This window comes from Eptatretus burgeri, chromosome 7 (genome assembly GCF_056783735.1).
Source record: "Eptatretus burgeri isolate ZD-2024b chromosome 7, Ebu_testis_v1, whole genome shotgun sequence".
Classification (NCBI taxonomy): domain Eukaryota; kingdom Metazoa; phylum Chordata; class Myxini; order Myxiniformes; family Myxinidae; genus Eptatretus; species Eptatretus burgeri.
In genome coordinates, this window is record NC_140967.1 from 17,633,830 (window position 1) to 17,649,862 (window position 16,033).

Sequence of the window (16,033 nt, forward strand, 5' to 3'; positions counted from 1 at the left end):
ACAAACTCTACCTTCCCACCAAATTTCATTTCCTTCCCACGAAGGAAATAAAGAGTAGAAAGAGTGCTGAACGTAGTACAGGAAGGTGAAGGGACCTCCTTGCATCTTCCTCCAGGTGGAGATTTTGGGCAGTCGTTACAAATTGATGTCGTTTGGGGTTACAAATTTACAATGCTGATCCTGCCTCATGAGGACCATCTGCGAGAGCTTGAAACGTTGATGTTCTCATTGTGAACCTCCAACGGTTGATCTATTGTTACCCCTGCGACCAAAGGTGGACGGAGGTTATGTTTTCACTGTGAGCAGGATATCTCAAAAAGTTGTGGATGGATTTGGATGAAATTTGCTGGGCAGGTGGAGTGTGTAACAAGGTCAAATTGATTAGATTTGGTGTAGATCTGGATCCGGATATGAGAATTTTTAAAGTGATTCCTTACCATTGAGAGACGGAACCAAAAATGATATAGAGTATAGCGCAATATCTCAAAAAGCTGTGCATGGATTTTGACAAAACTCTGTGAACAGGTTGGTTAGGTGACAAAAACAAGCCAATTCGATTTTGGTGAAGGATTGGATGCAGATCTGGCCTATCATGGGATACAAAAGTAAATTGTTCAGCCTGGTGGAGGGAGGTATGTGCTCGACCGAGTGCTGTTATCATTAACTAGCAGGTGTACCCGATGTTTCCCAGTGCGACCCGGTCAATATTTTTGTGGGAGGGGGGGGGGGCTAAAAAACTTCACGATACCTACTAAGGAATGGTGTCGGGGATCATTTAATATTCCCTTTCACGAAGCTATAAAGGCTTAAGCGCCATCTAGCAATTTTAAAATGGCTCTTCGCGGGTGCCTGTCCAACTCACAATCCCATGAGATTTGCGGAAACCTCATGGAATTGCAACTGTCAAGTGACCATGAGATCTGAAACCAAGAGATCGCAAAATCAACTTCGCACGTAGAGAAATGTGCTGTTTACCGACAGGAGGGTCACAAAGTCCCGTTACCTACCCCCCCCCCCTGCTGTTTACCGACAGGTTAGTCACAAAGTCCCGTTACCTCCCTCCCTCCCCCTGCTGTTTACCGTCAGGTTAGTCACAAAGTCCCGTTACCTATCCCCCCCCCCTCCTGCTGTTTACCGACAGGGTGGTCACAAATTCCCGTTACCTACCCCCCCCTGCTGTTTACCAACAGGAGGGTCACCAAGTCCCGTTACCCCCCCCCCTGCTGTTTACCAACAGTGTGGTCACAAAGTCCCGTTACCTACCCCCCAACCCCCCTGCTATTCACCGACAGGGTGGTCACAAAGTCCCGTTACCTATCCACCCCTCTCCTACTGTTTACCGACAGGTTAGTCACAAAGTCCCGTTACCCCCCCCCTGCTATTCACCGACAGGGTGGTCACAAAGTCCCGTTACCTATCCACCCCTCTCCTACTGTTTACCGACAGGTTAGTCACAAAGTCCCGTTACCTCCCCCTCCCCCCCTACTGTTTACCGACAGATTAGTCACAAAGTCCCGTTACCTACCCCCCAACCCCCCCCCTACTTACCGACCGGCTGGTCACAAAGTCCCGTTACCTATCCACCCCCTCCTACTGTTTACCGACAGGTTAGTCACAAAGTCCCGTTACCTCCCCTCCCCCCTACTGTTTACCGACAGATTAGTCACAAAGTCCCGTTACCTACCCCCCAACCCCCCTGCTATTTACCGACAGGGTGGTCACAAAGTCCCGTTACCTATCCACCCCCTCCTGCTGTTTACCGACAGGTTAGTCACAAAGTCCTGTTACCTCCCCCTCCCCCCTATTGTTTACCGACAGATTAGTCACAAAGTCCCATTACCACGCCCCACCCTATCAAATCATCATTTGCTTTTTAAGACAATAAAAGTTTAGTGTATTCATAGTTTACATTTATACCTCTTGTGTGTTTATTGTATTCACCTATCAGCTTCTGCAGAGGGGGTAACAACACTTTGTAAACACCCTGTAGATTATTTGTTTAGAGACATTGTGAAAGTGTTACCTTAGAAACGGAATTCAATGCTATTCATCGAATGGATGCTGGTGGATGGACCGTTCATGTTTCTGGGTTCAGTTTGCCCCCGATATATAAATATAGTGCCGCCAACTTCGACCGCTTCCGCAAGAGATTCATTTTTATTTAAAATGTCTGGTAATTATTTTATTATTTATTTATTTATGCATGTGTTTACTTGAATATAAATAACTGTCATTAATAGAAAGGCTCAGAAAAAAAAATATATTAATTTTTTAATCCCAAAAATATCGACTTTTATTTTTTTAAATTTTTTTTTTTTGGCCTAAAACACTCTCTGGAACTCACTGACGAACAACTGAAAGTTTGACGAAGATCTTTTCAACCATCTGTGATAAAACTGGTGACACAAAAACACATACAAACACACACACACACACACACACACACACACAAACACACAGACAAGCTGATAGGCGACATGGGTGGTTGCGACATAATTGCATACTAGTCATACAATTTTTGACGGATCGGGCTGAAAATTTTTGACAAAGACGTTGATTATAATGCACATAAAAGCCAGGAAGCCGATTTTTGATTTTTGAAAAAATTAATTTTTCAGGATTTTTCAAAAATTTCAAAACCCCGTTGCTAGACAATGGTGGTATCCATAGCAACGGTGCTCAAAAGAATAGAACTAGATCCTGGTATGAACATGGTGAAGCAACCTGTCAAGTTTCATCAAAATCGGTTGACTCCTCTGGCCTCCAGAGCTGTCCATTACATACAAAAAAAAAAAATGACGGTAAATAGACACCCTATTTTTGAAGGACTACCATTTGAAAAATAAAACCGAAATCAAAAATCGGCTCGAGTAAAACTTTCTGAATATCTCGAAGTGTTTAATTCCGAAGTCTCGTTTGTCCACATTCAAAGCTGTAGGACAAGTATTGAACATAGTGAACGCGGTTTTTTGGCCGCTGCACAGCAACGAAACTCAAACGTGCACACTCCCAGCTCATATGGCACCTGTCGCCAAGTTTCATCGAAATCGGTTTCCTGGTTTGTGCTATGGAGCCTCGCGTTGCAGACACACACACACACACACACACACACACACACACACACACACACACACACACACACACACACACACACGGAAAACCCGACAATAAGGGTACTCTTGCGACCACCCAACAAATTGCTCTCTTATAGTATAGATTACTCTAATCTAATTGTTCCACGAACACCATCTAATTGACATGTCCAGGTGGTGAGATGATAACTTATCTGTAACCAAGTTAGTTCCAATGCAACATACAGTACTCACATAATCCAAGTCGGTGGACAATCCCACATCACCCTTTCGGTCCTCTGTACAGACAAAACCCTCTGCATCTAAAGAAAGCAATTATGGATATGAGAATTATCGAGCTAATCAGCTTTCACCCCCCCCCCACCCCTTCCCCATGCAGCTTATCCCACTTGGATGTTCATCAAACCAGAAGGAAAAACAGAGGATAATCTCATTGCTGATCCCTCATTGTACCGTTACAGCACAGAGTCCTTAATACCTGCAGTACCAGCTCGGTGTTGACCTGTCGGTGCACAGTGTATACTCATGGTGAAGTCTGAACCGAGGTTTGTACATCAGAAACTTCAAGCAGGACTGTAAGTATGATAGGTACACCCTTGTGCGTGACGTTTAACAAGCATTACATTACCTGGATGGATGTGTTCTTGAAGATTGAGTGAATATATTGGAACATGCACATTGTTTGGTCTTTCCTGATGTTAACTGATCAATGGTTTCAACAGGTGTTGAAGACTCGTTGTACAAGAGCATGCAGACCATCCAGCAGGTGTGTAAACCATCTTCTAATTATCCTGTGGCATGGTAACTCCAGTTCTGTTGACGACTGATCCTGTTATGCGACAGTTTCAGACCATAAGGAACAGGATTTTGAGAACACTGGTCGAACTTTCTAGTAGTTCCATTTTTGAAGAAAACGAGGAGAGAAAAAAGAAGTAGGTACTTATTATAATCATTCAATAAATTGTATATTGCTGTTATTATTGTTTTCAGGAATTGGAACATACAGACGTTCTAACCACATTCAAACAGTGTTGACTGTGTGCTGATGTCCCACACACATTGTGTAGTGTTCTCGGTCTACATCATTTATTTCGATTCATTCTCCATCCCAGTTAGGTTGACCATTTAGCATTTCCAATGAGCCTTCTTTGTCTATGCCCAGTCTGTCCAACTCTTTTCTTTTTAATACCTTCTTGCTTCTATCCACCGACAGCCTTTCCGGTATTCTCCGGACATTCGTGTTGAATCCATCAGGAAACTTGTATTACAACTGGCTCTTCGTGATCAGTGTGCCAGTGTTCTACAACCTGTGCCTACTCATCTGCAGGTATGGTGAGAACAACAACTTGCGTACCCTGGTGTTGGCTTAGTGATTAGAATGGCTGGCTTGAGAATTTCTGAGAACTGAGTGTGAGCTCTGTTCGCTGCTGAATTAACACCAGGTGGGGTTAACTCAGTCCGTGATCCTTCCGAGGTTGGTAAAATGAGTATGAGTGTACTGGTATAGGGGCACAGCTTCAGCGGCATTGTCGCGCCCCAACAAAATGATTGCTACCTGGCAGCCAAGCTGCTATACACAAGAAGAAGACGAATTTTGCATCACAATTATGTATCAATTCAAGATTGTCATGAAATAGAAATCTATCTATAATTCCAGCAATGTATGTGTGTGTGTGTGTGTGTGTGTGTGTGTGTGTGTGTGTGTGTGTGTGTGTGTGTGTGTGTGTGTGTGTGTGTGTGTGTCTGTGACCGCTGTTTCTCGACAACCACTGGTCCGATCTAATTGAAACTTGCCAGCTACATTGCTGGCGACCTGAGGATGTGCCTTTTCAAGGTTTGATATTAATCGGACAAGTGGTTCCCAAGTTATGGCCATTTATTTACCAAACCAATGACAGGACACGTTGCTGCGTAGGCGTGGCCGATGGGGAAAGGGCGCCTTAGTTACCAATGACAGGACACGTTGCTTGGCGTTTTGCACCGACAGTATCTATCTTCTATCTATCTATAATTCCAGCAATCTCTGTTTGCCTTTCAAAAGGTTTCAAATTAATCGGACAAGCGGTTCCCAAGTTCTGGCCAAGTTAAAGCGCGCTCCCCATTACGGGTTACAATGTACGGACTTCCGGAGAGTGATGACTTCGTGTATTCTAATAATTTCTCGATTACTTCTGCGCATTTATCGATAAACACAATGGCCCAATCCAGTCGTCATTTACGATAGCGGAGGAACGGCCTGTGTGGTTGTTTGAAAGTTTTTTTTTGTTTTGTTTTTTTTGCACGTATGGCCACGAACTTGTACTTCAAAATTCATCAATCAGTGGAAATGCCACATGACGTGAATTTATTTTGTTGAATTGTATCTCTTTATTTTTTGCCAGCAACAGATGGAGATTGAAATCATTCCTTTTTGGGGGGGATTTGATTGAGGTGCAGGACAATTGTATATTTATTTTATTATTTTCTTTATGGGAGCGAGGCTCATCTATCTATAATTCCACCAGTGTGTGTGTGTGTGTGTGTGTGTGTGTGTGTGTGTGTGTGTGTGTGTGTGTGTGTGTGTGTGTGCGTGCGTGCGTGCGTGCGTGCGTGCGTGCGTGCGTGCGTGCGCGCCTGTCTGCGACCGCCGTTTCTCGACAACTGCCAGTCCGATCTGATTGAAACTTGCCAGGAATATTGCCGGGGACCCGCGGATGTGTCTTTTCAAGGTTTGATATTAATCGGACGAGCGGTTCCCAAGTTACGGCCATTTTATTGCTTTTTTCAGTGTTGGAAAGGTGTATATATCGCAGCTGAAGTGTCGTTTCACCTTATCATGCCATTTTTCCCAAAGATATCTCAGAATAATGATAACAGCATATTAATAATAATAATAATAGGAAGAATAGCACAATAATTGGCAGTAATAAAAAGAATAAGGTGATACAATGACCATTGTCTGTCAACCAATAATGACCAATAACGTCTGTCAACCAATGACAGGACACGGTGCTTTGACGTTACGAATGACGTCACAATTAATGCTTATTTATTTATTGCTTTTTTGCACGATGATGTCACAATTCTTCTTCTTCTTCTTTGTTTGGTATGATGTCACAATCGACGCTGGGGACCTGAGTATGTGCCTTTTCAAGGTTTGATATCGTTCTTCATCCGTTTCAGCTGTTTCCCAAGTGTTTCCCAAGGTTTGAAAGCTGTTTTTTTCCCAAGGTTTGAATTAATTGTTCAAATTATTAATTAATCCCAAGGTTTGAATTTTACCAAGGGAAAAAGCTGTTTCCCAAGGGTTTGAAAGCTGTTTTTTCCCAAGGTTTGAATTAATTGTTGTGCTTGGTAGACATTTGTGAATACATTTACAGAGAGAGGGGCGAGAGAGGAGGGAGGAGAGAAGAGGGGGAAAGAGGGGGAGAAAGAGGGGGAGAAAGAGGGGGAGAGAGAGAGAAGAGGGGGTGAGAGAGGGGGAGAGAGAGGGGGCAAGAGAGGGGAGGGAGAGAGGGTGGGTGAGAGAGAGGGGCGAGAGAGGAGGGGGAGAGAGGAGGGGGAGAGAGAGGGGGGGAGAGAGAGGAGGGGGCGAGAGGAGGGGGAGAGAGAAGAGGGGGTGAGAGAGGGGGAAAGAGAGGGTAGGGAGAGAGGGTGGGTGAGAGAGAGAGAGGGGGGAGAGGAGGGGGAGGATAGAGGAGAAGCGAGACTAGGGGGAGAGAGGGGGGGCAAGAGAGAGGGGGCGTCACAATTCTTCTTCTTCTTCGTTTGATATGACGTCACAATTGACGCTGGGGACCTGAGTATGTTTCCCAGCTGTTTCCCAAGTTATGGCCATTTATGATACGGTTGGTCCGATCTAATTGAAAAAATGCCCCAATCCAGTCGTCGTTTAAGGTGCTGTCACACCTTGACGATTTAGCCAGCGTATGCCGACTTATGAAAAATTTGTCTAAAACGCTGGCACACGTCGAATACGTTATGGGTAAGTTTGTATACGTTAAGAGCACTCTGAAAAACACTGCCATACGTCGTAGTACGCTGGTTTTCATCGTTGTACTTTGCAGTTGTCCTCAAACTTATTTATAACCTATGAGTAACGTGTTGTAGGCACGTTACACGATTGTTGACACACGTCGAGGCACGTTATGCGATCGTTGACACACGTCGAGGCGCGTTACTTGTAAGTTACTCATAAGTCGAAACACGTCGAGGTAATGATAAGCGTACCCAAAACTTATTTATCACCTATGAGTAACGTGTTGTAGGCACGTTACACAATTGTTGACACACGTCGAGGCGCGTTACTTGTAAGTTACTCATAAGTCGAAACATGTCGAGGTATTGCTTCGCGTACCCAAAAGTTATTTCTAACCTATGAGTAACGTGCTTTGAACCTATCTGTAACGTACCTGCAACGCATATTGACGTATGTAGACGTATTTGATTGACGTCTTCCGGACGACCACAGAACTTACTGAACGTGTTTCTAATTTACAGCTACCGTATAATGACGTATTGGCAGCGTTTAAAAAAATAAACAAAAAAACAACAACAATAACTTCCGATATTTCGTCACGTGCCGTTATGTCACATCCGATTGCCTCTTCAGTTTGCTCATGTCTTATTCTTAGTTCCTCCTCTGTGAATATTTTCTGTTTGAGGATATTGTCACGTCGACGTCGAAACTTAAAAGCAAATGTCCGAATATATTTTAAAATTCGTGATAGACTAAAAAACAAAAACAAAAAAAACAACAACTTCAGATATTTCGTCACGTGCCTTCACGGAGCCAAGGACAAAAATAGAAAATGTGCCTTGACGGAGAAAATAAGTTTCGGGTATGCTAAACATTACCTCGACGTGTTTCGACTTATGAGTACCTTACAAGGAACTTGTGTCGACGTGTGTCAACGATCGCATAACGTGCCTACAACTTATTCCCAGCGTAGCGGAACGTGTGAGCCATACAGCAAGTAGGTCGTAAAATTTTCAGCATGTTTGAAATTTCACGACGTACGAGACGTACCACGAAATATGACAGCATACTTCATCGTTTTTCAGCGTGCTCTTAACGTATACACAACTTACCCATAACGTATTCGACGTGTGCCAGCTTGGTTCGGCAAATTTTTCATAGGTCGGCATACGCTGGCTAAATCGCCAAGGTGTGACTGCGTGGTTGACACTTCCAATTTTCAGGCGGTTATGATTTAAATCGGCGTGCGGCAGGTTTTTAACAGGCTACGACACGAGTTCGTCGGCGATACGTGCAGCGCGCTATGCCTCAGTTAAACTATCATTGGGCATAGGTTGTGAACGCCGACAACAGGCTAAGCATTCGTTGGTATAAGTTATCTATAAGACAACGAAACGTTCTGTGCCCGTTACTAATATGTTATGCATACGACCAACACGTTATGAATACGACCAAAACTTTAAAAAAAAAAACATCAAAATTTCAGCGTATGCCAACGTTTTACATACATTTTTATACGTTGCCATTGCTGGTTAAATCGTCAAGGTGTGACAGCGCCTTTACGAGAACGAAGGAACGAAGCTGCGCATACTGGCACGCACCTACGGGCACGCACTGGTGGAAAAGAAAGGTAGAACTGACAGTGATGCAAACGTCAAGGGAACGAACAGGAAAAGAGGGGAGTTGGCAGTTGAGGAAACAGATTCCTGAAACTAACAAGTAAAATAATTGAGTTACGAAAGGTTAATGGGGGTATATATAAAGACCATGGTTCAAATTTTTGGATGGAAAGAGATGATGGTATACTGCTTTCTTGAAGCCCTGGTGGGAAAAGTGAGACAGAACAGTCTCTGGAAGACCAGTTCCATGGACGGGAGAGAACCCAAGCTCTGGCTCCACCAACCCATGCTCTTGCTTTAGGGTTGATGAGTGAGAGCTATGGGTCAAAGGGTGAGAGCCATGGCCCTTGCTCCACAAACAATAGCTGTAACTCTTGCTCCAAGAACACTGGCTGTCGCTCAAGCTCCCCAAACACTAACTCTCGCTCCAGTTGCATGGGCACTAGCTCTTGCTCCAGGTCCACAGACAGTTGCTCTCAGTCGGGGTACAGCTCTCCAAACACTAGCTTTAACTCCATGGGAGCTTAAACACGAGTTCTATCCAGCTATCAGGTTGCAGTGATGGACTTGGAATCAAAAGAGGTTGCATTGTTGTCTAAACCAACAGCCAAACATTAAATATCAGGAATAACGTCAAAATTGAGGACTTTTCATCTTGACGCCGATGGTCGTGAAGGCTGCTTTCAATTCTTTCCGTTAAAAAAAACGATGACAACAGGCTATTTCACACAAGGTGTTATTACTTATGATGGTTGATCATTCGATCTGTAAACAAATATACTGTATACCTGAATTGTGAGAATTATGAGGATGAGTATTCAGTTACAAGGTTAAATTTGTTGAAGAGTGTGATGTAGAACAACTTCGCTCAAAATTTTTGCAAAAGCTTCATTCTTATCATTCAACGACTTCCAATCCCATGACGCACGCTATCCGATCATCCCTAGGTTCACACCCAGCATATCAAGGACAATAATTTCCTTTGTCTTGATAAAAAAAAAAATTGTTGTTTGGTTTTGTGCGATTAATGACTTTTCACCTCTTAATTTGTGATTTACTTGCATAGGATTTTGGTCTATCCCATCCCTAGAGCCTGCTTTGATGAACTGCAGATAAAATACATCACAACCTGGCTGATCTGTGATTACCTGTCTGATGCCATTTACCTGCTTGACATCTGGGTCCGGTTTCACACAGGTATTTAACCCGACAACACTAAAACATGGCCTTTTCACACGACCCGAATTACTGTTTCTGGGAATACATCGTCCTCTTGTTCGGAAAACTGCATCACGTTGAAGGTCACCCATTCAGAGATGTGAGCAATGTCTGATTAACCAATTCCACAGCTTAGGTTATGCAAAACAATCCCTTCATAACATGAACGGCCTTTCCTCAAAGAAGAAAGTTGCTTCAGGCACTTCTACCATGATATCTCCTGTGACTCTCGTGAATTAGAGAGTTCATAGAACACAATATCCTGCACAGTGCTGATATATATATACACTTAAATTTTAATAAAACAATGGTTCTAAAGATGGGTTTTTTTTAAATCTGGAAGTTTAGCGTGACTGAAGCCGTCATACACAACGTTGAGTCGCACTTTCGGAGCTGGAGGCTTCATTCACCATAGAATGCAGCATCAATCGGCATCGTACACATAGCCATATCGGCGGTCTCTTCTTCACCCCAATATTGTATCCTCTCACATGATTATATATATATATATATATATATATATATATATATATATATATATATATATATATATATATATATATATGCCACAAAGCTTTTGTTGTACTCTCATCAGGTGAAATTCACACAAAGTGAATGAGGTAAGGAAGAAGAACAGTTGAAAAGACATCAATCAACAAAGTCAATTCTGATTAGATGTTCTCTGCTGATGCGTCATCACGTCCCAATGGTCTAGGTGGGAGGAGCCTGTTCAGTGTTCAGCTCTCCAATTGGAGGTTGCAGATTCTGCAGTGGAGCCGCTGAGGCTGTTGTAGAATCATCTTCATCACCATCTGTGATCGTGAGACGAGTTTGTGTTCCTCTTATTCTTTGCACAAATAAGCAAAGCGAGTGGACAAACTCTTTTTGCCGACATAACTTGGGTCCATGGAATAGATAAATGTCGCTTCTTGTATTCGGAGATGCGTTATACTTCGTCCTCTACTCAATATCTTGAATGGATCCACATTATAATGTTCAGCACAGTTTGCATTCTCAATCAAATGCTGTCCAATAGCAGATGTACACGATGTTGGGATTGATGCTGGGACCTTCCCACAAGCACGTATCGGCTGTGTTCGTGTACCAATTGTGTTTTTCCTGATGGACAAAAGAACGTGCTGTTTGATTCTGTCAGTCAGAGTCTGGGTAGTTCTGTCTGCATACCGAGGATCACATCGGCACTTGAACTCATAAATAATATTGCTAAATTTTGAGGCGGGCAGGACATCCTTTTTAACTGCAGGAGTCGGACATCGAGAGGTGGCAATCACTCTTGGATGAACAACAAGATACGTGTTTGAGAAACCTACTTTGATTTGTTCCTCATATCTTTGCGACATTTTCCCTTTCCAAGGAATCTTGATGTAGACCGGACACTTTTCAGGACCCATCTTCCGTTTATCTACAGCAGTGAGGAATTTGTGTGTAAAACCTCCTGATCATAGACTCAGGATATCCATTCTCACTGAGGATGCCGGCAATCTTGTCCATCTTTGTCTGAAGCTTAGAGTTGGAACATATCCTTAGCTTGACTCACGAATACATTAATCAAACCAATCTTGTATCTCATTGAACGAAAAGATTCCCCTCGAGTGAAAGTTGCCTTTCTATAGATGGACGTAGTAAATGAAGATGCAGTTCTGTCTGCCATGACGTCAAGAAAGGGTAGGCAACCAGAACGTTACAATTCCTTCGTGAACTTGAGAGCAGGATCAAGACAATTCAATTCATTCAAGAAGCGGTCACCGACTTCACGAGGTTCAAACAGGCAAAATATGTATGTCATCCACATAATTATCTGGAGTATAAGATGGGGGGATTGAGATAACTGTAACTTGGTCAACATCTGCAGTTCTTGAGAGCCAACAAAGATGTTTGCTAACGTTGAGCCCAAAGGAGAGACCATGGCCACCCCATGGGTGGGGTGATGTGTGTGTCTGTGTGTCTGTGTGTGTGTGTGTGTGTGTGTGTGTGTGTGTGTGTGTGTGTGTGTGTGTGTGTGTGTGTGTGTGTGTGTGTGTGTGTGTGTGTGTGTGTGTGTGTGTGTGTGTGTGTGATATATATACATGCAGTATTATGGTTCTTGGAAGTATTATGAAGGTGATTTGTGTTCTCCAGTGTTCAAGTATATAATTCAATTTGAATGAAGGTGTGAAGAAGTTTTAAGGCATATAAATTAATTAATTCTGGGTTTTACCGCCATTTTATCCAGAGTTCTATTACACCACCCTGTCTAACGTGCATGACATTCGTTCTTAGTGTCCTTGAAAACAGCAAATTTCCTGTTTGGAATCCTTTTCAATTTGACTGTCAGGTAGGCAGACAGACTAAAAATATTTTCTCACTCTTCTCTGCACACGAGCGATCGGGACAAATTCAGAGCCAAAGTACTGTAAAACTACAGGATTGTTTGCCGATTCATGTTCCCATTTGAGTTCAAAATATAACATTCAATAAAAAGAATCTGTTCCTCCATCATAAAATGATGATCATGATCTGATAGGACAGACAGACATACGGATGGACGGACAGACGTACATGAACCAATTACTTAACCCTGCTTTTCGCTTCACGTTCACGGGGTAACAAACACTCTTGATGTGCCTCACACACCCCACCTCGAGGCCGAAAGATGAAGTACATTGGTCAGATTTTTTAGAAAGAAGTGATCCAAGGGCAGTGTTGCGTCCTTCGAGGCTAGTCATGGTGAAGCCGGTTCTCGGATAGAGCGTCGTGGGACGTCCAATCAAAATTCCATTACACCAAACGTCCTTCAAAGCATATCGTGCTCTTAAAACACTTATAACAATTTTATTGTGTTCTGGATAACCCATCACGTTTAATTATTTAAGTATTATAAAAATCAAGTTTGAAAAATCAGTCCTGTTTTTTTTTTTCTCATGTGCAGCACATGGCTGCAGTTTTGCATCATTGCCGTCTCACGTGGCTATGTGGCCAATGCAATGCCCCCTTATAAGTTCAGCCATGAATTTCTGGAATTTGTTCAGGGTGCCGGTGATCATTTTGCTTTATAAGGTTAATAGGATACCTCCATTGGTGGGATCAATTCAGCAGTTTGATAATAATTATGTCCTAAAGCTTGATGATTCCAAAGGAGAATCCAGGAGGAATTTTGAAGAATTGTCTAATTTCTTGGATTCCAAAATGGCAGCTGTGGAGTCATGATTTCCCTATCAATTTTGAACGGCTTATTTCTACAAGCTCAGGCTCATGGAGGAGCTGCCAGACAAATCATGCATACACACACAGACAAATACATGACAACACTGGATTGGATTTTAGTCAAACAGCCCAGCTACATACTGATGAGAGTTTACCAACGAGTCAACATAAGCACAGCAGTTTGCTGAATGTAATTTTGTCCACGGGCTCAACATCGACTGGCTGATGAGGGTCGTGTGCTGACTCAGTGCTAGTCTAACATCAATTTTACCAAACTCAGCAAGATAGTAGTTTGGGTACACTCTGAGTCTGGGAAGTTGGCGATTCGATTGTGACCCTGGAAAAAGTCATTCCAAAGACAAACTAGAAGGGCACTCGGAAGAGCGCATTACTCCACCACGTTATGCCTGATCCACGAGAACATATCGGGCCCAATGTATTTTAAATATTATGCTATATATCGTTTTTGCCCCTATCTCCAAGGTGAAGAATCACTTTAAAATTAAACTATTGTCGTGTCCAGATCCGGATTTGGATCTTCATCAAAATTGCATCAATTCTTCCTTGCCGCACACCAAACCTGTCCACAAAATTTCATCCAGATCCGTTCACAACTTTTGAGATATCCTGCACACAATCAAACAAACAAAAAAAACAGACAGACAGAAAGGGGTGAAAACATAACCTCCATCACCTTCGGTGGTGGAGGTAAAAAATGGGATATACTGCTTACCCACAGGGATAAAGGGAAGAAAAGGCATTGGATGGCATCCACGAGAAGGAGAAAATTTCTCCGTAGTTTCCCCACTAAGAGTGGAGAGAAGAGCGATGTCATAAAAATGCTGTTACTGGTCCTCAGAGGGTCCTTCGAAGTGATGTCACTTCCCCCAAGCTCAGGTCCTACATCAGAGAAACATGGGACAAATGTCAGTCTTTCTCAATGGGGCTTACAGGTGGTCGCACATTATTCCCAGCAGTGGATGACTTTCTTGATGCCATCGGAACAGAAGTTTCATTTTTGCCTCCATTTATGAAATGGGAAAAACATACCGACTCCATCTTGGATCATAAAGGTATTGTTACGGAAATGACCCTTCGTATGCTACTAAATATAGGATTAGCCCAGATCCCCCATTAAATGCATGTTTAGCCAGGCTGTTTGGTAAAATGGATGTTACACGTGTGTCGGGAGGTGTCACGGACTGTTATTTGTTTGTGCAGTGGTGGTGTGCCGAGGGCTTCTTCTTCTTCCTTTCCCTCTCCGGACGAGGCCCCACCCAGTCTGCTGAGAGGGAGTGGCCAAAAAGAGGAAGTGAAACTAAGGGGAGGAGTTTGTCGGCTTCGAAAGGGGAGGAGCCGGTGGGCAGCCAACGGAGACCTCTTGGAGTAGTTCAGTTTGGGGGAACAGTCGTTTTCGAGGCGTGCTCGGGCTTCGAGGCGAGAAGGAAAGGAAAAGGTAGGAAAGAACTGAGAGTACCTGGCTGCTGTGTGAGTCTGGAGTCGGCTTCGAGAGGAGGTGATCGACAGGTTCAACCTGCGCCAAATGACGGAGCCTCTGACTGTCCTGACTCACCTCATGGCTCGACGACGTTTTGGAATCCCATGGACCCAGCCTGCTGGAGCCTGGCACCCCAATTTGGCCTTGCCTGATGAACAGGCCAGGCCTGGACTTGTATGCTGGACGTTGTGAAAAGCCAGCTGGAGCACACCATCGTGGATCATTCGCTCTGGTGCATTCGACATTGCGCGGGGTCTGATCGCGCCGAGGCTGTGTGCGCGGGTGCTGCCGGGAGCAAGAGTAAGACGCCTCCATTTTGCCACGCGGCGTGTTCGAGCTTGGGGGCTCGAATCCGTGGACATGTCATCGGCTTGTTACGAGCGACATTCGTGCTTTTGACACTTTCCTCTCGTCCATGAAACATCACCAAGTACTCTGTCTTGTCTGCATGCTGTCTATGTCTTGTCTGCATGTTGTTTAAGGTATATCTCTGTAGGGACCCCCTCGAAACCCGTAGTTCCCTAGTTAGGAACGGGTTATAGATTAATTAAAACATTGTCGTGAATGTTTTGCTTGTGTTGTGTTCCTCAATGTTCCCCAATAAATCTGGTTGATTCGGATGAAGTTGCCGCTATGGATTAATTTGTGTCGCGTCGAGGAACGATCCGTTCGATTGGCATATAAAACCAAAATGGTTACAGACTGGCAGAAAATGCTCGGCATCTGACAAAACCAGTCTGTAACCGGGGTCCATTTCCCCAATTGGTAAGGTCCAGGGGTACGTTGGTATCGCGATTGAAGACGCGTGACCCGAGGCCTGTGCCGAGCTAGCCGGCGTTATAACCCCAGAGACGGCGGTGGTGAGGGTGGCGCCAAGAGTCGGGTGAGAATCCCGCCACCCCGGATCTGTAACAGTAAAATAATTATTATCGATTAAGTTCATGTCTCTTCCTCTCTCCCTCTTCCTCAATCACAGGTTTTCTGGAACAAGGACTCATTGTGTGCGATCTTCAACGTTTAAAAGAAAATTACGTGAAAACCTTGTATTTCAAGCTTGATGTTGTATCGGTGCTACCCACAGATTTGGGATATTTGAAGGTAAGATTTTTGTATTTTCTCTGTTTTTTTTTTGCTGAGGCTCAAGAAAATACAAGTTCTCCAGTGACATATTTAATTGGGCTTTGTAGTATTGATAGATGCTGAATTGCAAAAATTGTTCAAAACATTTACCTTTGTTCACACCTGGTGCAGCTGGGGTTGCATTGGCCGGAACTTCGTTTCAATCGCCTGTTGCGTCTTCACCGAATATCAGAGTTTTTTGGACGAGTTGAGACAAGGACGAACTTTCCAAACTTATTCCGCATATCGAACCTCATCCTTTACATTGTGGTGATCATTCACTGGAACGCGTGCCTCTACTTTGCTATATCAAAGGTAAACCATG

General features: G+C 43.7%; 1 protein-coding gene across 1 annotated transcript in view; it reads left to right on the forward strand.

The window, feature by feature from the left end:
• The first annotated feature begins 3,890 nt into the window (after positions 1 to 3,890).
• Positions 3,891 to 16,033, forward strand: part of LOC147022751 (cyclic nucleotide-gated channel cone photoreceptor subunit alpha-like) — a 29,098-nt gene continuing 16,955 nt past the window's right edge. Inside the window, exons 1-5 of the mRNA XM_085890306.1 lie at positions 3,891 to 4,024; positions 4,306 to 4,419; positions 9,760 to 9,866; positions 15,566 to 15,687; positions 15,841 to 16,023. Coding sequence (XP_085746432.1) covers positions 3,891 to 4,024; positions 4,306 to 4,419; positions 9,760 to 9,866; positions 15,566 to 15,687; positions 15,841 to 16,023 — 660 coding nt within the window. The remainder of the gene's footprint in view (positions 4,025 to 4,305; positions 4,420 to 9,759; positions 9,867 to 15,565; positions 15,688 to 15,840; positions 16,024 to 16,033) is intronic.